The sequence below is a fragment of the Nyctereutes procyonoides genome, unplaced genomic scaffold (genome assembly GCF_905146905.1).
Source record: "Nyctereutes procyonoides isolate TBG_1078 unplaced genomic scaffold, NYPRO_anot_genome, whole genome shotgun sequence".
Classification (NCBI taxonomy): domain Eukaryota; kingdom Metazoa; phylum Chordata; class Mammalia; order Carnivora; family Canidae; genus Nyctereutes; species Nyctereutes procyonoides.
Genome location: NW_026575131.1, coordinates 8,515,588 through 8,536,144, shown reverse-complemented (window position 1 = coordinate 8,536,144; position 20,557 = coordinate 8,515,588). Strand labels below are relative to the sequence as shown.

At 45.9% G+C, this 20,557-nt stretch overlaps 1 protein-coding gene across 1 annotated transcript; it reads left to right on the top strand.

The window, feature by feature from the left end:
- The first annotated feature begins 567 nt into the window (after positions 1-567).
- Positions 568-18,607, top strand: CPNE9 (copine family member 9). Its single transcript, XM_055342779.1, has 21 exons — positions 568-673; positions 1,208-1,248; positions 1,363-1,409; positions 1,510-1,613; positions 2,102-2,138; positions 2,357-2,359; positions 2,638-2,714; positions 6,333-6,396; positions 6,510-6,613; positions 7,059-7,163; positions 8,598-8,639; positions 8,952-9,027; positions 9,131-9,184; positions 9,583-9,644; positions 10,373-10,419; positions 11,273-11,454; positions 11,708-11,835; positions 15,408-15,510; positions 16,095-16,152; positions 16,547-16,620; positions 18,226-18,607. Exons 1-21 carry the CDS (start codon positions 606-608, stop codon positions 18,409-18,411), a joined length of 1,662 nt encoding a protein of 553 aa, XP_055198754.1. The 5' UTR covers positions 568-605; the 3' UTR covers positions 18,412-18,607.
- The last annotated feature ends 1,950 nt before the right edge of the window (positions 18,608-20,557 follow it).

The window sequence follows — 20,557 nt, the reverse complement described above, 5'->3', positions numbered from 1 at the left end:
CACTGATGAGACTGAACCACAGAGATGTTGAGTAACTTGCCCAAGGTCACACAGCTAATAAGAATAAATGTAGAACTCTTCCTATTTGGAGACCCAGGAAGAGCGGAAGTGGGAAGGGGAAGAAGCAGATTGTTCAGGGAGCAGCTCAGGAAGAGGAAACGTCCCTAACACCCACCGGGCACCCCAAACCCTTCAGCACCGCGGACAGCTCTCAGGGTTTTGTGTGTGTGTGGTTTTTTTGTTTTTTTGTTGTTGTTGTTGTTTTGTTTTGTTTTTTGCGGAGGGAGGCGCGGGTTGACAGAATGAAATGCGCTGGCTGGAGTTGGGGTCGGGGTTAGGTTGCCAGCCGGCTCGAGGCTGCTCCAATGGGGCGGGGGCCACCCGCAGGGCCGGGCGGGGCTAGGTTACCATCTGGAGTCGCTGCTGCCGGCGGCGGCCACAGTCAAGGCTCCATCGGCGGGAGTGCGAGCAGGGCTGGAGGGAGTGCAGCCGCCGCCGCCGCCGCTATCGCGGCGGCACATGGACCAGCCCCATCGCTGCCGCCGCCCCTAGCCCGGGCGGCCCCCGTCTCACAGCCTCCCGCAGCTCCGGCCACTCGACCAGCCATGTCTCTCAGCGGAGCCTCCGAACGCAGCGTCCCGGCCACCAAGATTGAAATTACCGTGTCCTGCCGGTGAGCCACCACACTGGGGAGGGCGTAGGCACTGCCCCTGCCCGAATCAGCAATGGGGCTTGGCGCGGACAAGAGCTAGTCCCGGGGGAAGGGAGGGGGAGAAGCATCCAGGGCCGGAAAATCTCAAATTCAGACTTAGGGGAGTCGCTGGCGGGTTCGGGGAGGGGGTTTCTTTGAACAGCTCCACCCGCAAAAGAAAGCTCAGCCTGCAGGTTCAAGGGATGGGTCATGGGGACCCAGTAGGATCTGGGCCCCAGGAGGACAAAGTTCTGGGGCTAACCCTCTTTCCTGGGCCCTTGAAGACTGTGGACGCAGAGATAACAATTCTTGAGCTGATATTTCCGGTGCTGTCCAGGGTGCTGATAACGCGGACCCCCCCCCCCCACCTCCCCTCTCAACAACTCTCCACTCGATGTAGTAATGGGGGAGGGAGATACGATTTGAGCCCCATGCCTACCCTGGGTGCCCAATTCAGGGCAGAGTCGAGGTACTGGGCTCCAGAATGACCCACCCTCTCTCTGTTGCTTTCTCTAGGAACCTGCTGGACCTCGACACCTTCTCCAAGTCGGACCCCAGTAGGAGGCGCCAGGGATGGGAGGGGGAACTAGGGTCCTGGCGCGACTGTGGGGTGGGGAGGGGTTCGGGCCAACCCAACATCCTTCCTTCCCTGCCTCCACTCTCGCCTGCAGTGGTGGTGCTTTACACGCAGAGCCGGGCCAGCCAGGAGTGGCGAGAGGTGAGTCTGAGAGCCCTCTCCCAGCCAAGGGCTGCCCTCCTCTCCCCCATTGTCACCTGCCCCCTTGCAGGCCCCTTCTGACTCTCCACCCCCTATCCAGTTCGGAAGGACAGAGGTGATCGACAACACGCTGAACCCAGACTTTGTGCGCAAATTCATCCTCGACTACTTCTTTGAGGAAAAGCAAAACCTTCGCTTCGATGTGTGAGCCCCGCCCAGAATCCTGGGTTGGACCGCCCCTGCCCCCCGACCAGGATCCAAGCAAAATTCTGGCAGGCTCCTCCCCAGCCCGGCCTCCCAGCCTAGCTTCTCCACCAGGCCGTTTGGTTCCAATCTAAAGGCCTCCACTCTAGTCTTAGCTCCATCCCCAAGTCCAGCTTGGCCCTGCCCTTAGATGAGATCCAATCCAGTTCACTCCCCAGACATAGTAGGGCCCAAAGCTTTGCACTCTAATTTAGCTCAGGCTCCATCTAGGTCCCAGCCCCTGACATGACCCCATCCCCAACAGGCCCCAGACTTGGCCTCATCCCTGACTGCAATCCTAACTCCTGCCCTAAAGGAGATCCTAATTGAATCTGGATCCAAGTCTACCCCTCCCTCTACCCACAATTTTAACCAGGATTCAAAACCCAAAACCTTTTCCAGGCTGTCCCTGCCAGCCCCACCTTATGCTGATTCCACTCTCTTCCCAGATACAACGTTGACTCCAAAACCAACATCTCCAAACCGGTGAGCGAGCGTCCCCTCGCGGGCTGGTCAGGCACACAGGAGGCGCTCAGTGTTAACCAACCTTCCTTAGTACCCTCCTACCCCTCCACCCCAACTCTACCTTCTTGGGTCCAAACCTACCCTCCCAGCCCTCCTCTCCTGCTCCTGACTCTTGGTTTCCCAACCTTGTCTTTTACTCACTGTTCCTCTTCCTTCTCGGCCCCCTCTGGGACATACAGAAGGTGAGGCTGAACAGGGCTGGCTTTGGGATGGTGGGGTGTGGAATGGAAGGTGAGGTGTGGGATGGCATTGTGGAGAGCAGCTTAAACTGACAGCAGGACCAAGAAGCAGAATTGGTCTGGGGACCCCTTGCCCCTCCTTTAAAGCACAGGCAGGGCGATGCTTCTAGCATTCAGCCACCGTGGAACACAGTGGTTGGTGCAGCAGTATCGCCAGGGCTGGGCTGGGACGCTGCATCCACAGCCTCTCCTGGCCTTCCTGACTCCATGTCCTGGTGCAGGATTTCCTGGGACAAGCATTCCTGGCACTGGGAGAGGTGATTGGCGGTCAGGGCAGCCGTGTAGAGCGACCCCTCACGTGAGCTGAACAAGAAGGGGTGCTGGGGAAGGGTGGGTGCCTCCAAATTCTCCTCCCAAAGATACTGTTGACCCAATAGCAGTGAAGCCTGGGACTCCCCCTACTCAGGAGCCTTCAATGGTTCCTATCACCCTCCTAGGAAAGACCAATATCTAGGGCTCCATTCAAGTCAGTCTCAGGCCTGATATGTCTTGTCCTCTCTCTCTCTCACCTCACTCTTTTTCTAAGTCTGATTCTATCCTTAAGGTCCATTTCTAAGCTTTTCCTCCAGAAAGCTTCCCCTCACTAATTCAAGACCCCTGGAATTTCCATTACATTCACTCACTAACTATTTATTAGCATATTTTGTATAGCATACCCTGTGCTAGGCACCAGGGACTCATCCATTCCATAAATACTACTGGGCATGTACTCTATGTCAGCCACTGTTCAAGGGGCTTGGGTTGTAATGATGAATATAACAAAGGTTTCTGCCCTCAGGGAGCTTATACTATAAAAGGAGGGGGATGAGAAACTAAAAATAGCCATAATAAATAAGTAAATTATATATTAGAAGACATTAAGTACTATGGGAAAAAGGCAAAGTAGAGCAGAATTAGGAGGATTGGAAATGCTGGGTGGGTGGGACTTGTATTACTCAGCAGAGTGATTGAGTAGGCTTTATGGAGAGGTAACCTCAGAGCAATGACCTGAAGGAAGTAAGGAAGTGAGCCATGTAAATATCTGGAGGTCGAATGTTCTAGGCAGAAGAAGCTGCCAGTACAAAAGTCTGATATGTTCAAATAGCAGCAAAGAGGCCAGTGTGGTTATAGCCAAGTGAGCAAAAAGTAAGAATTAGGAGATGAGATTGAAGAGTTAACAGTTTAGTGTCTTGTAGCCACTGTAAGGACTTTAGCTTTTACTCTGAGTTAGGAATCGCTGGAAGGCTCTGAAGACACAAGTGACATGATATGACTATGTTTTCAAATAATGATTATGGCTGCTGGATTGAGAATAAACTTTGAGTGGACAAAGACAGTAGCAGGGATCCCATTGAAAGGCTATTACAGTAATCCAAGGTGATAGCAGTGAAGGAGAGTAGTGGTCAGATCTGGTTATAACTTGAAAGTGTAGCCAACAGATCCCTGGCGGGTTGAACATAGACATGAGAGGAAAAGAAGAATCAAGGATGACACCAAGTCTTTTGGCCTGAACACCTGGAAGGAGGGAGTTGCCATGAGATGGTTAAAAAAAAAAGTGAGTGAGAAGTACATTGCAGGGGGATTTAATCAGGAGTTCAGTCTGACTCCTGTCAAATTTGATAGTTTTTATTAGACATCCTAGCAGATATGTCAAATAGGTAATACAATGCATGAGTTGTAGATGCTCTTTCAGACCAAGAGACTAGATGAAATCACCCAGGGAATGAGCAGAGAAAGAAAAGACCAAGCACCGAGACTCCATGAGTTGGAACTAGAAAAGGAGACTGAGAAGGAGCATTAATGAAGTAGGAGGAGGACCAACAGAAGGGGTGTTGTCCTGGAGGCAAAGTGAAGGTTGTGTATTGAGGAGAGAGTGACCAGCCATGTCATATGCTGCTGCAGATCTGAAGTTCTGAAGAAAGAGGTGGGGGTGACAGCCTGGTTGGAGAGGTTTAGAAGAGAATGGAAGAGAGGAATGAAAGTCAAGAAATCTTTCATGGGGTTTTGCTGCATAGAGAAGAGAAAAGGAGGGATGGTTAGGGGAGAAAGTGAGGTCAGAATAGGTTTGCATTTTTTAACATGAGAAAAATTATACCACATTTGTATGTTAAGGGGAATGACCCAGTAGAAACTGAAAAATTGACATAATAAAAAAAAGAGAATTGCTGGAATAATGTCCATGTGCAGGCAAGAGGGTGTAGAATGTAGCACACAGTAGAGGGATAAATAGGCACACGGATAGTCATTTATAGCAACAGTTGCGTGGGTGAAGATACTGGAGGCAAGGTAGGTGTGGTGGTAGGTCTGTGGACATTCTCTTCTAGTTGCTTCAGTTTTGTCAGTGAAGTATGAAACAAGGTCATTGGCTGAGTGAGGATGGGGGAGGAGGCTTTCTGAGTTTGAGGAGAGAGGAGGAGTGAAACTGCCATCTAGCAGAACTGGAGAGTGAAGTATGGATAAAGACCCTCTTGAGGTTTATGGTCATGCATTTAAAATGAGACCAAGTAGGGGCACCTGCCTGGCTCAGTCAGTAGAGCATGTATGTGACTCTTGATCTCAGGGTTGTGAGTTTGAGCCCCACAGTGGGTTTAGAGATGACTTAAGATAAATATTTTAAAAATGTAAAAAAAAAAAAAAGTGAGGCCAGTTAACAAGATTGTGTGTTTTTCTCTGGCCATATTCAGTTGCACAGGTGCAGTATGGATTGGGCAGAGAATTGGATTTAACACGGCCTGTGGTTCTTCCAAATAAGGGCAATGGATAAGGGGTAGGATGCAAGGGACTGATTATTATAATCATTGACTAGAATTCACACTGGGTAAGGAGGTGAGGGAAAACATTAAGGAGGCAAAGGAAAGAGAGAAAGCAGTAAGATCAGAGACTTGGTCCTAGATGTGCAGGTGAAGTGTCCCTAAAGTCCTCATACTCTTTTTAAAGCACAAAGAGTTAAAAATTGAGGGAGCCAAATAAATGGTTCAACATTCATGTTAACGATAGGAAAAAAATCACATAGTAAGTTGGAGACAGGATTTGAGCCCAGAACACTCCTGACCTAGCATTCTCTCTGCCACACTTGGGATCACTTTGGGGTCAGGGTTCACAGGCCCTATCAGCAAGGTCCCTGACCACTTGGAGACCCAAGGCAAGGCACGTTGAGGATGGGTGTCCTACTATGTACCCTTCAAATACATGAAAGTGTCCCTTCTTGAGTCAGAAGGGGCTTGAGTCATAAGGCTTCCCTCATCTTTTTTATTTCACTCTTCACATTTCATTTCAGTCTTCAGAAAGTACAGCATCTTTAATCTAACAAAACAGCCTTTTGCCCTGGGTCTGGATAGAAATTCTTCTCCCACATTCAGGCCCGCTACATCACACTCAACGTGCCTATTGGCTTTGACATCTCACCTCCTTCTGGAAGCTCTCTGAGGGCTGTCTAGCAGAACTAGAGAGTGCCAACTGGCCAATTCATACCTAGCACAGTGCCTGACATATAGTAGATACCAAGGTCTGCTTTGAGAAATTTAACCACCTTCTTATCAATAAAGCTTCCCAATTGCTTGTCCTTCCATGCACTCATTCAGGTCTTTTCACAGCCCCGAGACGTGGGCATGATTCCTATTTCATAGTAGAGGAAACTAGGACCCAAAAAAGAGGAAATAACTTACTCAGGACTTTAAATCCTATGTCTTTCCCAAGCTACCATTATAACACATCCACCTAAGCCAGATTAGCCCCTTCCTTTCAGACTACAGACCTCTTCCCTATTAAAGTCAGGCCCTTCCCCACAAGGAACCATCCAGGACAAAAAGGGATACATTTAGAGGACTGCCAGTAAATGGCATATTTAATTCACTGGCCCACCTAATCCCAGATCGGCTACCCCAATCTCCATTGCCTTCTCTCCCTCCCCTCACAAAGAGGCTTTTTCTGCTTCCAGGGGTGTACCAGGAAAGAAGTGTGGGACCATATTGCTGACTGCAGAGGAGCTTAGCAATTGTCGGGTCAGTAAGGCCATATGCTGGACCCACAGGCTCCCTTCTCTCCCAAACTTCCTTTAATGGACTGTTTGACACTATGAACAATTTGGATGTCAACAGCCAAACTTCATCCCTAGGACATTGCCACCATGCAACTGTGTGCAAACAAGCTGGACAAGAAGGATTTCTTTGGGAAGTCAGACCCCTTCCTTGTGTTCTATAGAAGCAATGAGGATGGCACGTGAGTCAAAGTCTTCTCCAGCGGCACCCACCCCTGCTCTGCTGTGACCATGGGCCCATTAGGGCTCTTAGGCTGGATGTGGGGCATCTTAGACTCTACCAAGACCTGAGCTCTGAATTCACTCAAAGCAGCACACTATATGTGTTTAACGAGTGGATAGGGGCACCTGGGTAGCTCAGTGGTTGAGTGTCTGCCTTCTGCTTGGGTCATGATCCCAGGGTCCTGGGATCAAATCCCACATCAGGCTCCCCACAGGAAGCCTGCTTCTCCCTCTGCCTATGTCTCCACCTCTCTCTCTGTGTCTCTCATGAATAAATAAATTTTAAAAATCTTAGGGAAAAAAAGACAAGCAGGGAGATCCCAGGAATGTCCAAGAGGATGAGGCTCTGTCTCTGGGCTCAGTCCTACCACCAAGGCAGGTTCCAGTCCTCTTGCTCCTCTCCAGGTTCACCATCTGCCACAAGACAGAAGTTGTGAAAAATACACTGAATCCTGTGTGGCAACCCTTCAGCATCCCTGTGCGGGCACTGTGCAATGGAGACTATGACAGGTCTGTTTCGGTGTAAGCTAGGGAGTAAGGGAACAAGGGTATAAGAATGGGTTCCCTGGGCCACAGAATGATGGTGTGTCACATGGTGTGAAAGTGTCACAATAGTTTTGGAGGATCCTGCTTGGTGAGGCAGAGTTTTGGGCATGGAGATAGGTAGATAGGGAAGCAAATGGATGGCCACATAGATGGACAGGAGGATGTATAGGTGGAAGGGTAGATGAAAGGGTAAATGAACAAATGAATAAACAGATACATGGATATAGAGCAGATGGATGGATATGCTGATGGACGGGTATATAAGAGGACTGGGGGGTGGGTAGAAGCAGATATGAATGAATGGGTAAAAGATAAATGGATAAGTGGACTGATGGGTAGATCATTAGATGGAGAGATGATGGATGGATTAATGGATGAATGAATAGATGGATGGGTATATGAGAGACTGTTAGATGGCTGGAGAGGCAGAGGGATGATTGAAAAAGCAGGAGGATAAATAGGTAGAGCAAAAGGTAGATTGGTAAATGGATGGCAGATGGATGGAAGGACCAGTAGATGAATTAGCTGATTAATGAGTGTAAAGTAGATGGATAGACTGACCATATGAAGTAATAAATGGACAATATGAAGACAGGTGAGTGGGTCAAAAGATGGATGGGCACATAAATTGATAGTTATGTAGATGAATAGATGATCATATGGACAGATGCAATCGTTGGGTGTTTGGTTAGACAGAGGAATGGACAAATGGATGCCTACAGACATCAGTAAGTCAGTGAATGCCTGGATGTATAGTTAGATGGGTAGATAAAGATTGGGATTAATAGGTAATTAGATTAGCAAATGTATGGGTAGGTGGGTGGCTAGATGGATAGTTGTATGGACTGCAACATAGATATATGGTCATATAGGAAGACTTAGGCATAGTAGTTAAGAACAAAGTCTTTGGAACCAGGATGTCTGAGTTTAAATATTAGCTCAATCACTTACTAGTTATGGTCCTTAGTCAAGTTACTGGGTTTTTTTGTACCTCAGTTTCCTTATTTAAAAAAAAAAAGAATAAAAAAATAAATAAATAAAAAATAAAAATAAAAAAAAGAATAATAGTACTTACTTTATAGGATGGTTGTTAAATCAAAGGAGTCAAACTATGAAAGTGCTGGTAACAATGCCTAGAATATAGTAAGACTCAACAAATAGTAAAGAATAGTAATAGTGGTGTAAACAGCAATAGAAGAAATAACAGAAGTGGCAGTAGACAGTTGGGTATGTGCAAGGACTGATGAATGAATAAATAGGATGGATGGGGTGTTGGGAGGAAGACTGAAGGAAAAACAGATGGGTGTATGGGAGGATGATTTGTGTATTGTTAAGTAGGTGAGGGTGTTTCTAGGATTTATCATACACACTAGCCTATGTTTATCTCCTGCATTTTAGGACAGTGAAGATTGATGTGTACGACTGGGACCGGGATGGAAGGTAGAATTGCCCCACATAGTACTGTCTTCTCTTGTAGTTAATCCAAACAGCTTCCTATAATGCACAGCACATTCACTAGGAACCCAAAGTGGCCTTAGGAGTCAGGAAGGGTGATAACAGATGCCCGGACCTTGAGTACAACTGATCCTCTTGGTTGCATCTTCCCTTTTTCCTCTCGGCCTCTCTTCTGGGCCCAACCCCAGTGCCCTGCAGCCCAAGTAGAGGCAGGGGATAGTGGGAACAAAAGACTAGTTTCAGGGCTGGCTCCACCCAACAGTAACTGCTGCTCACTCACCCCTGGCCTCGCTGCAGCCATGACTTCATCGGTGAGTTCACCACCAGCTACCGGGAGCTGAGCAAGGCCCAGAACCAGTTCACAGTGTATGAGGTGAGAACTCCAGCCCTGTTCAGGTTGCCCAGGCCCTCCATCCCAATGTGCTCAGTCTGTAGCTCCCATCCTCTGTTTCCCACCATCACTGTTATCTTCTTAGGTACTTAACCCTCGGAAGAAATGTAAGAAGAAGAAATATGTCAACTCGGGAACTGTGAGTGCTCCCTGGAGCTTTGGCCCTCCTTAGATTCTCCTGATTCTATTCCCAATGACATAATATGACAAATGTAGGGAGTACAGGAAGGCTTGTGGGCACAGATTACTCAGATATAGTAATGTTGGGCACAAAGTAGCTCCATTTAAGTCTCTTTTGTTGTCTCACCTGAGGAAAATTGTTTGATCTTTGCTGCTTTGACAATTTTTTTTAGACTTAAGTTGTATTTTCCAATTCAATACACTTTTGGAAATTGAGATCTGTTTCTGACAGCTTCCTCTGTTTTGCCCTTTCAGAAATTAGACAGGGTTGGGAATATGGGGTGGAATCATGTGCCTCCCTGCTCTGCCACCCAACTGTCCTTTCCAAAGTAGCAGGGCTGCCTCTCTGTCCCACAGGTGACGCTGCTCTCCTTCTCTGTGGACTCTGAATTCACTTTTGTTGATTACATCAAGGGAGGGTGAGTCACAAGCCAGGTTCTGGGATAAAAGCCCAGCATTGAATTACTTCCCATTCTAAGCCTCAGTTTTCTTATTTATGAATGGTTAGGGTCCATGGAGATAAACTTTTAAACACTTGGCAAACTTTAAAGTGCTCTGTAAAATGCATAGTGTTGCCCATCTTAGTTCTCTTCATGGAGCTGCCTTTCATCCCTAGCTTCCAGTCCCCCTATGGGAAGATGCCAGACCAATGGTCTTCAAAGATGGATCCAGTAACCTAACTGGAGTCCAGATAAAAACCATGGCCAGGCAAGAGGGAGAGGCCAAGAGAGAGGGAAAACCCATGCAGACAAAGGGGACATTCCACTTGGTTCAGTAGTGGTGGGCAGACCTCTAGGTAAAGTACTTTGCTTCTCTGAAGCTCACTTTTCTCCTATGAGAAATGGCGATGTTAATTACTACTTCAGGGCTATAGTAAGAATTAAGTTAAATGATATAAATTACATACATTTGTCACACAGTAGGCATTTAATTCTGCTACCCAGAGTGTTCTCCATGGACCACCAACATCTGCATCATCTGAGAGTTTGTTAGAAATGTAGACTTTCAGGCTCTACCCAGACCATCCAGATCAGAATCTGCATTTTAATACTATCACTAGGTGATTCGTTTCTATACCAGTGTTTGAGAAATCCTGGTATAATAAATATTGGTTTCTCACTTCTCAATCCATCTACTTCCCCAACAGGACACAGCTGAACTTCACAGTAGCCATTGACTTCACAGCTTCTAATGGTGAGGCGTGGATGGGGGAATGGGATATGGAGGAATTTTAAGTAATGCAGTAGGGATTGGCCTGGATTCTGACCTGGGGATAAAGGTTTACCTACTCAGTAATCCCAGGCTTGAGGCAAAGTCCAGCCAGGCTGGTACTGGGACAGTTTTGGGGAGAGTTTATTGGACATAATGGGAGTCAGAGGGTACAAGAAAATAGGTGGGTAAATGAATCAAAAAAAACGTTGAAAGGAGAGATACCTCAAGAAGTGGATGAGTAAACGAATGGATAGGAAATAATAGGGGTACAAAGAGAGATGAAGAGGTAAGTGAGTGAGTATTGACTGGGCGGGTAAATAGATGAACAAACCAAGTGGTATATGGGTTAGTGAGTACAATAGGTTGGACAGGTAGATGAATGACTAGGTGGACAAACAGACATATGTTTAAACTGAAAAATAACAGGTAAGTAGATAGGATAATTAAATGAGTGGATAGGTGGATGAAGTCCATATGAAGACAGGATGAATGGAAATGAATAGGAATGATGGATGGCTGGTAGTTGGGTGGATACTGGATAAGAGAATGAAGAGGCAGATGGATAGAAATGGATGGGTAGACTGAAAGATGGATTTATGTCCAGTGGATGGGAAAAATGGATGTATGGATAAGTGTATAAATTGATGGATAGATACAGGGGTTGGTGGATGGGTAGAGGGATAATTAAACATATGGATGACTGGGCAAAATAATGAGGGAGTATGTGGGTAAAGAGTTGGTGAATGGATAAGTGGTTGGAGGTATACAAGGCTGGACAGGTGAATAGATAAATGATCAAGGTGACCATGAGGCTGGGGGTCTTGTGTCCCTACAGGGAATCCTCTGCAGCCCACCTCCCTGCACTACATGAGCCCCTACCAACTCAGCGCCTATGCCATGGCCCTCAAGGCAGTGGGAGAAATCATCCAGGACTATGACAGTGACAAGCTCTTCCCAGCCTATGGCTTTGGGGCCAAACTGCCTCCAGAGGGACGGATCTCCCACCAGTTCCCCCTGGTATAGTATAGGCCAGAGCCTACAATTCATGCCCTGGCATCTGGCCCACTCAAGTTGGTGAATTTCTCCTCAGGGTCAAGTACCTGCAGAGAACCAGGAAACAATGAGAGGGTAGCAGAGCAGAGAGGGGAGCAGGGCTGGAGTTTGGAGGGGAACATGAGAGAGAGAAATGCAAAAAAGGAATAAGCTGGGATCAGAGCACTCCTGGGTATATCCTGCCTGGCTCAGCCCAGCAAGGCCTCCTCCCTGACAGAACAACAACGATGAGGATCCCAACTGTGCAGGCATTGATGGTGTGTTGGAGAGCTACTTTCAGAGCCTGCGCACAGTGCAGCTCTATGGGCCCACCTACTTTGCTCCTGTCATCAACCAGGTGGCCAGGTAAGGGAACTGGGTGGGGGCCAGGGGAAATGAGGGGACACAGACAGGGGACTGATTTCCCAAGGATAGTCAAGACCACTCTTGAGTGAACCTGGGCTTTAGGGAAAGGGTAAAATTTTCAGTGTTGGCCAAGTTCTGCTATAAAGAGATAAATGCCTTATTCTGAGGTAAAGAGGGTGTCAACAAACTACCCCAACCCCACTCTCTGGGAACAACAATTCAGGTCTCAAGTTTGGGGAAAAGAGACATAGTCCTATAGCACAATGGTTAAGGCACAAGCTTTCGCATCAGACCTGGATCCACCACTCACTAACCATGTGACCAACCTTAAGCAAGTTAGCCTCTCTAAATCCTCATTCTATCCCTATAAATAAGTATAATAATGGATAACAATAGCATTTCTTTATAGGGTTACTGGGAGGTTAAAATTAGATAACAAAGTAAGAATAATTAGCACAGTGTCTGGCCCATAGTAAGTGGTTAATAAACGGTAGATTAAAAAACAAGAAAGTAATTTCCAAAAATAGAAGAGTAACTCCAGGGGTGCCTGGATGGCTCAGTCAGAAGAGTGTGAGATTCTTGATCTCAGGGTTGTGAGTTCAAGCCCTACGTTCTGTGTAGTGATTACTTAAATGAATAAATAAGTAAAAACTTAAAAAAAAATACCCTCCAAATTTTCAGAATAAAAAAAACAAGATCACATATCAAATCACTTTCTAAAATGCAAATAAAATAAAATGACAGAACTAAAATGAATATATCATCAAGCATAAATTGGATAAGTTCATCTATTAAAAGAAAAAGATTCTCTGATTGAATAAAACAATAAGTAAACCCTATAATATGCTGAATAGAAAAGACCTAGCTAAAACAAAGTACCTCAGAAAGCTTGAAAGTAAAAAAGATAAAATTTTTAAAAAGAATATAAATGGAAAGATTTCAGGGAGATTAATATGCCTATAGATTTCCCTTTTCCCTAATAACAATGGTTTATGTAATTCATAATGAAGATAATAGTTTCTTTCAATTATGAAAGTAATCCAACATTGCTGTAGAAAATTTCAAGGATGGATACATGAAATAAGAAATCACTCAGGATACTGCCCATGGAAATATGGATGTATATACAGTTCTTGACAGTTTTTTCCTTATGAATCCATAATTGTAGTCAAATTACATTGCAGGAGCACCTGGCTGGCTCAGTCAGAAGAGCATGAGACTCTTGGCCTCAGGGTCGTGAGCTCAAGCCTCACACTGGGTGTAGAGATTACTAACAAAAAAAAAATTAATTAAAAAAAATTACATGTAGGGGTTCACTACTGATTTTTTCACTTAATACTGGAGACTGAGCATATTTTTGTTGTTATTAAACAGATTTCTTACTATTATCTTAGTTCATTCATTCATTCATTGAATAAACATTCAATAAAGAGGCAATGTAGTATGAATGTGGGCTGTGGAGCCAGACTGGCTAAGTTGATACACCCGCTCTACCACTCCCTAGTTGTGTGACTTTGAGCAAGACCCTGAACCTCTCTATGCCTGTTTCCTCAATTATAAAATGAAAATAATAATAGCAATATCATAGGGTTGTTGTGAGGGCTAACTAAGTTAATATATGTCAAGCACCTAGTGCCTGCTACATCATAACTGCTATAAGTGTCAGCTATTACTGTTACTATTATTATCATTATTACTATTCAAAGGGCATCTGCTGTATGCTCAGTTCTCTGCTGGGGCACTGGAGACTCACAGATGAATCAGATCTAGTATCTGCCCTTGGGAGCTCCCGCCCTGGTGCAGGAGACAGAAATATAAATAAATCATTACTTTCCGTAGGCCAGAGCTTCCCAGACTTTTCCAGCAAGTTGCCTGTTGGCAAAGGCAAGCAATTGCTTCCCCCAGGGAAATCTTAGGGGCACAGCTGAAAGCAACCAGGCTGAAAATGTCTTTGAAGGAACCATATTTATCTTAAAAATTCATGCAAATTTTACATTCTCCTCACGTTGTGTCCATGTTTGCTTTACTTTGGAGGGGGAAAAAGGTATTTTAAATATACTTAGAGTCATCTAGCTTTATCCACCAGATCATACAGTAGAATGGATGCTCCAGGTATCCTGTGACCTTGGGTCTCTGCAGACACACATGCTGGTACCCTCATGGGTGTGAAAACCCATGTGGAAGGGCTGACAGCCAATCCTGGAGGGCAGTATCCTAGAAGGCAGAAGGAGAGGAGAGGAGGGTATAACTTAGTCTGAGAGACCCAAGGCAGCCTAACTTTTGGAGAGGACTGCAGGGCAAGTTGGACTTTATCAGAGAAAGATGCAGAGTAGGCCTGGCAGAAGGAAAAGCATGTGAAAAGTACAGAACCATAAAGGGGCAAGCTCAGGAAACAGTAACAGTATATTATGGCCAGAATGTACAATGTGTGTATGGAGGAGTATCCAAAGAACAGGCCAGGAATGGAGAGTGAAGGAATCAAGAGCTCAGGCTTCAGGCTTAGCTGCGTTCTCTTACTGAGCACTTGAAAAGTAGCTCAGGTGAACAAGGAACCAAACATTTACTTCTACTTACCTTAATTAATTTAAATTTCAATGGTCACATGTGGCCAGGGGCTGCCTTATTGGATAGTGCAGCTCTGTCCTTTCCAACCCACTAAGGGCCTAAGACTGGGAGTCAGGATACCAGGGTGTACCATGACCTTTGTGCTCTCTGAAGGTCACATTTTCCTTATATGTAAAATAAGGGGACTGGACTCAATGACTTCTGAAGTCCTTTTCAGATGGAAAAATCTTGGATTCAAAGATTGATGGTGAGAGAAGGAAAGGAGTAGCTATTAGACTGGCTAAGGACTCAGCAGCATAGGCAATGGGAGATGGCCAGCAGAGAGGAAAAGGAACACAGAAGGAAAGGAGGCCTTTAGCTTTTGGTCTTGCTCATGTATAAAAAACAAAATCTTTCCAGGGGCTGTCAGAGCCCTGTGTGATCTGGCGCCTGCCCCATCTCAGCCCCATGGTCCACTTTGCTTCCCTCATTTTCTGGGCTCCAGACATATTGGGCTTCCTCCAGTCCCATCACAGGGCCCTTGTTTGTGCTGCTCCCTTTGCCCGGAATGATCCTCCCCTTGGTTTAGCTTCTCCTTCAACCTCAAACATTGTTTCCTTAAAGAAGCCTGCATTGACCTGCTGGACCATGTCAGGATCCTCTACTAGACACTGTCATACCAGTGTCCCTTTCCATCACAGTACTCATCAAAAGAGTAATTATACCTATTTCTGTGATTTGGGGGTTAATTGTCTTTCCTCGAGAGGGCTGGGATGAATTTGTTTTTTTCTCATTGTGTACTTCTAGTGCCTACTATAACACAGTACCTACCATAATAAGTTCTCCATAAATGTTACTGGAGGATGTCAGGCAGGTGCAGGCATCCAGGTTTGGGAAAGAAGCATGAGCTTCAGAAACCTGAATCCCTGCCCACTGCTTATAAACTGACTATGGAAGCTTTAGGGGTAGGGTGTTCCCTTGGCTTTTCTGAGCTTTCAGCTGAATTCTGATCTTGGACTCTTAACCAGGGCGGCAGCCAAGATCTCTGATGGTTCCCAGTACTATGTTCTGCTCATCATCACTGATGGGGTCATCTCTGACATGACACAGACCAAGGAGGCCATTGTCAGTGTGAGTCTAAAGAGGTGGTCTTGGCATGGAGGGGCACTATTAACAATTGTGAAGGGCTTGAGATTTTACCCTACTTGCAAGCTAACAAATTAGCCTACCAGTCTCATGGATGCTGGCAGAAGACACAAGACTCCTGGATTGGAGACAAAGGACTTTGTTATTCTCAGCAATTCTTAGTAGCTTGATTATCAGCATTTTCTCTGATTCTAAGTCCCAGTTTCCAAAAGATGATGTGAAGAGGGTCAAATGATACCTGAATCCATAGTGGGATGTATTATAGATCAGAAACTCTGAGCTTAGGATATCTGAATCTTTTATAATGGGCAATAAGCATGCCCGCCCTTTATTCCAGTGTGAGATACTTTATTAAGCAAACCTGACCTTTGCTCCAAAGGAAGATACTCTATCTTTCAAGGCTATTTGATATGCAGACATCCTTGAAAAGATATTCTGGAACAAAGGGAATCAGTGCCTCTGCTTGCAAGATGTACAGAAACATGATACATGCACAGAGAATTGTCCCCAACAGTTACCTCCATTGTTATGACTGCTCACCCCTACCATTCAACCTCTTTCCCTCACAGGCCTCCTCACTGCCCATGTCTATCATTATTGTTGGTGTGGGACCAGCGATGTTTGAAGGTGAGTAGGATCGGGGGTATCTGTAAATGAGACCAAGAACTGGAGAAAATAGGGGAGGATCTGGGCACCTGGGCCTGCCTCACATAAAAGATAAGATGGATGACTATATTAAGCCTTGGCCAAGTCCCAGCCCTTCTCTGAACCTATTTCCTTATTATAACCAAGGCTGTTGATATGAGTATTTCCCTCTTGGGGTTCCTGGGAGGATGGAATGCATGGGAAAATATAATAACTCCGTAGCAGTGCCTAAAATTTGTTAGGACTTGAATACACCATTAAAAATTTTCATGAAAAAAATATTTTCATGATGACTCCGAAGCGGAGCTAACAATGAGGGGGGTAGCATGGGTTGGTGTGGGAGAGGGCAATCAGCTGAGGAGTGTCTTCTCTGCAGCAATGGAAGAACTGGATGGTGATGATGTGCGCGTGTCCTCTAGGGGACGCTATGCAGAGCGGGACATCGTTCAGGTAGACCTAACCAGGGAGAGGAAGTCATGGAGCCAAAAGGCACAGTGGGAAGGACAGGCTAAGTTGGCAGCCACTCTCCCTTACTGTCTTAATCACCTACTTTTCTCCCTGTTACTCCTTCAGCAGTCCTGCATTCATTGAACAAATTCTTTTTGAGGATCAGGCAGGTTGCCGCAGCCCTAATGTATCCATAGAATAGGAGATTCCCCAAAGCCCCGCCCTCTAGTGGAGGCAACCAATAATAATCACACAGCTAAACAACTCTACATTGTGTTAAGTGCTACAGAGGAACAGCAAAAGTCACCGTAAGAGCCTGTAACAGGGATCTGACTTAGTAGGGTAGTGAGGGAAGGCTTCTTATAAGGAAATGGCCTTTGAGCCGAAACCTAAAGGAAGGTTGCTCTACCTAGGTATTGCAGGTAGAGGAGTAGCATGTGCAAAGTCCCTGAGGCTCAGAAGTATTAGCTCAAACATGGAAAAGGCAAGAGGCCAGGGTGGCAGGATCCCAGTAAATGTGAAGAAGAGGGAGACAAAGCCTTGCTGATTATGATGAAGATTTGGAGTTTTGTTCTAAAGAACTGGAAAGCTCTTGAAGGATTTTATATAGGGGACTGAGGTGGTCAGACTTACATTTTAAGAGGAGCTCTGCTGCATGGAGAGTTGACTGCAACAGGGTGAGAGAGAAGGCAAGTATACAGACCTGTCAGTGAGGAAGACTTTGAAGCAGTAGAGGAGAGATGACAGGAATCTGGACAGGAATGGAAGCAATGGGGATGGAGAAGAAGCAGGTTCAAAAGATTATTTTAAAAAAATTTTACAAGAGTTGATGCTTTGATTAAATGGTGATGGGGACTGAGAAGAGCTTCATGGATGACTCTGTTTGCTAGCTTAAGCAACTGGTTGAGTGACAGTCCCATTTATTGGGAAGGGGAAACCTGGAGGAGGAACCATTTGGCAGTCAGGGCCAGAATTCAGTTGTGAACACACTGGGTTTGAAGTATCTAAGACAAGTGATATGATATGGGCAACTAAAATGTGGCTCTGGACCTTTAAAAAAAGAGGCCAGGGATGGATGTATAAATTTGGGAGTCATCAGACTACAGTTTTTAAAGTCATGGAAGTGTATGAAATCAACACAGGAAGAGAACTGAGAGAGAGAGAAGTGATCAGGTTTAGAAATCAGGTAGACCCAGGGGAATGGGGGTGTAGGGAAGGAGCACCCAGAAAGGAACGAGAAAATACAGAAGAGTGTGGTATGTCAAGAGTGGGATGTGTCTAGGAAGATTATGGTAAAATGTAATGAAAAGCTAAAGAAAAGTCAAGCAAGATGAGGACTGACAATTATTGCCCACTGGACTGATTTGGGAATATAGGGCTATTACATTGCCAAGAGCAGTGTCAGTACTGCGTGAAGCCAAACTGAAGTAGACTTAAGGTGAAAAGGGGGGAGGGGAGAAAGTAAATAATGGAAAGCCGTCCAAGATCAGAGGAAAAAGATAGTGTGGTGTTCGGAAAGAGATGTTAAGGGTCAAAGAGGCAACCTCCTTACTGCTCCCCTTCCCATTCCTCTCTTCCCTGGCCATTATCTGATTGTGCCTGTCTCAGTTCGTCCCATTCCGAGACTATGTCGACCGGTCGGGAAACCAGGTGCTGAGTATGGCCCGACTAGCCAAGGACGTGCTGGCTGAGATCCCAGAGCAGCTGCTGTCCTATATGCGCACCAGGGATATCCAACCTCGCCCCCCACCTACTGCCAACTCCAGCCCAACCCCAGCTCCAGAACAGCCCTGAGAAGCCTACCCATTCAGTAACTAGCAGTCTGCCTGCCTGCCCACCCACTGCTTCTGCTGAAAGCCAGAGGCACCTGGAGCCCCGGACCTCACTGAGAGTCCAGCTTGGAGGATCAGTGTGGGCTGATCGAGCCCTCTGTCCCCTCACCCACAGAAGGGCCTGGCAATGTCACCACCTCCCTGCCTTCATGCCAGTAATAAAGCTGATCTTTATTCCACTTGTCTCATGGTTCTTGGGAAAAGAGACTGAGGGACCCAAGGGCCTGGGGTTACACCAAGAGAAATAAGCAAAAACAGCTTCAGATAAGGTTCATCCTTTCATCCATCCATCTAATCACTTCTTCACACATTCTTCAAACACTTTAAAAATGATAACAGAAGGGCACCTTGAGTGGCTCAGTTAAGCCTCTGTCTTTGGCTCAGGTCATGATCTCAGGGTCCTGGGATCAAGCCCTGTATCAGGCTCCAAGCTCTGCAGGGAGTCTGCTTCTCCCCCTCTGTCTCTCAAATTAAAAAAAATTTTTTTAAACAGAAAGTTTCTTTTTATATATATAAAAACTTTATTCATTCATAAGAGACACACAGAGAAAGCCAGAGACATAGGCAGAGGGAGAAGCAGGCTGGGACCCTAATGTGGGACTTGATCCCAGGACCCCAGGATCATGACCTGAGCCAAAGGCAGACACTCAATCACTAAGCCACCCAGGTGCGCCCAAAAAAAGTTTCATATTAAAAAGAAGAAGAAGAAGAAGAAGAAGAAGAAGAAGAAATGATAAGTAAAACTTTGAGTGTGTGCATGTTTTTTTCTGAGGAGAGGCCCATAGCTTTTGCCAGGTTCTTTTTTTTTTAAGATTTTATTTATTTATTCATGAGAGACAGAGAGAGAGAGAGAGAGAGAAAGAGAGAGAGAGAGGCACAGGCAGAGGCAGAAGGAGAAGCAGGCTCCATGCAGGCAGCCCGATGCAGGACTCAATCCTGGGACTCCAGGATCATGCCCTGGGCCGAAGGCAGGCGCTAAACCGCTGAGCCACCCAGGGATCCCCCTTTTGCCAGGTATTTAAAGGGGTTCCTGACCTCAAAAGGGAGTCAGCTTTACAATGACTCTGTCTCACTCTGCTCTGATCCATTTATTCTGAATCTTTTAATGAGGATAATAAAAATAGCTAAATACTTGAGTATTCATTATATATGTAGGTGATTTATAACATGTTCTTATTTAATCCTCACTACAATTTTGTGAAGTAAGCACTATATTTTATCTCCACTTTATACACCAGGAAACTGAGGCTCAAAGAGGCTAAGCCACTTTTTGAAGAGAAATCATTAATTTGACTCCAGATCTCAAGATATTACCCAGCAAACATCTTCCTGGAGTGTCACTTTTATTAGAATGTTTTTCAGAAAATATTTATGACAACACATACGTTACAGTGGGTCGAATGCAAGGTTTGCATTAAGGTATAACAGAAACTTCCTTTTGCTTCTAACTTTGCCTCAGAACCCTGGAAGACCCTTTCATGTTCTTCTTTGGATGGGAAAACTGAAGAGGCTCAGCAACAAGCATTGCTTAACCAGTGGACTCTTCCCAGCACCTAAGTTCACCAAAACCCCCAAGAACTGACAATAGTTTTCGAGCTCCCTTTTATAAATACGAAATTTAAGGTAGGAAGAATTTAACAACTTGCTTCACATAGCTACTAAGTGGCCCAGTCACATTAAAGCCAGCTGTCTGTTTTGACACGATCTTCCAACCTCCCATAGCCATGATGCATTTTCCCGCCACCCCTAAAGGGTTCCCAGCATCTGAATCCCATTCTACCGTGCACAAGTCTTTTCAACCAGGCTTCTATACCAACTTCCGCCCCTTCCTTCAATCCACAGTACTGCCGCTTTGCCTCTCCCAAGCTCCCTCCCTTTCCTTCAGCAACTCCCGTTATCCTAGACCTGGTCCCGCCCTTTCCCTCCAGCCCCGCCCCTTTGCCTTTTCCAAGCCCCGCCCCCTCACTTCAGTCCCAGCTCCGTCCTTTCTCCCCAGCCCGGCGCCTTCCCGGCCCTTCTAAAGCCCCGCCCTTTCTTTCCTGAGGCCCACTCTTATGTTTAGCTCCACCCTTTTACCCCTGTTCAGCCCCTATTCTCCTTACTGGGGC

Coding starts and splice junctions, on each gene's coding strand:
- CPNE9 (XM_055342779.1), top strand. CDS start 606: ATGTCTCTCAGCGGAGCCTCCGAACGCAGCGTCCCGGCCACCAAGATT. Junction 2,715..6,332: donor CGTGTAGAGCGACCCCTCAC/GTGAGCTGAACA, acceptor TTCTGCTTCCAG/GGGTGTACCAGGAAAGAAGT. Junction 15,511..16,094: donor CCAAGGAGGCCATTGTCAGT/GTGAGTCTAAAG, acceptor TTTCCCTCACAG/GCCTCCTCACTGCCCATGTC.